Here is a 907-nt window from a genome sequence, read left to right as displayed (position 1 = left end):
ATAAATTGTAAGAAAAGTTTTAGTGTTTGGTTTGCAAATTCTTGTTTGCTTTTGGTGACACTGTATGATGTAAATTGATTGATGATGGATTGTAAGAAACGCTAATATTGCTTTGATTTGCAAATTTGCAGTTTTTTGCTATTTTTGTAGTTTGTAGATTGTAGGGAACGGAAGTTGTGTTTGGTTTGCAAATTCTTGTTTGTTCGTGATAAAGTGTAAGTCGTGTCTGTGTTGTTATTGTCGCTATTGATACATTGTGAAAGTTGTAGTGTTTTAGTTTGTTAATTGATTTTCTTAACAAATTGTAAAAAATGGAAGTAGCGTTTGGTTTACAAATTGTTGTTGTTGTTCGTGATAGACTGAGAGAAGTAGTATTAGCATGCAAATTATTGTAGAATGTAAGCATTGTCCTTAACGACTTAAGAATTGAACAATATATTTCTTCGTTTATTGCTTGCAGAAGAAGGGTGTTTGTTTGTTGTTTCTCGTTTCTGATAGATTATAGGAATGGATGCAATGTTGTGAAAATATTTTGAAAGATTGGTTAGGAGTCTCATTTGCTGTGTAATGTACTCATTCCATTCCACAACGAAGATATTGATAATAAACCCAAAATTCACACATTGCGAACCTAAAAGAAACTACACCAGTAGTAACCACTCCAACATAACTAAAACCGACTCCTTTTACAGCATAGGTCGACGTTTAATGTTCTACATAGCGCTCCTCATCCACATAGTCTTCACACTGCCGGCTGTGTGAGATTCAAATTACGGCTTTCATCTTACACTCAGGTTCTTTGCCGGTCTGGCTTTCGATACGAACTACATGATGCCTTATAATATAGGTGAGGACGAGAAGGTGGCCGGACTGTGTGATTCAGCTTTAGAAATCTATTCCCTAGCGG

General features: G+C 35.5%; 1 protein-coding gene across 1 annotated transcript in view; it reads left to right on the top strand.

Annotated features, from left to right (window-relative positions):
* LOC119587332 (organic cation transporter 1-like) overlaps positions 1-907 on the top strand; it is a 23,263-nt gene that overhangs the window by 7,423 nt on the left and 14,933 nt on the right. The window contains 1 exon segment of the mRNA XM_037936080.1: positions 693-847. Coding sequence (XP_037792008.1) covers positions 693-847 — 155 coding nt within the window.

Source organism: Penaeus monodon, chromosome 22, assembly GCF_015228065.2.
Source record: "Penaeus monodon isolate SGIC_2016 chromosome 22, NSTDA_Pmon_1, whole genome shotgun sequence".
NCBI lineage: Eukaryota > Metazoa > Arthropoda > Malacostraca > Decapoda > Penaeidae > Penaeus > Penaeus monodon.
This window is presented reverse-complemented; position numbering and strand designations above follow the sequence as displayed.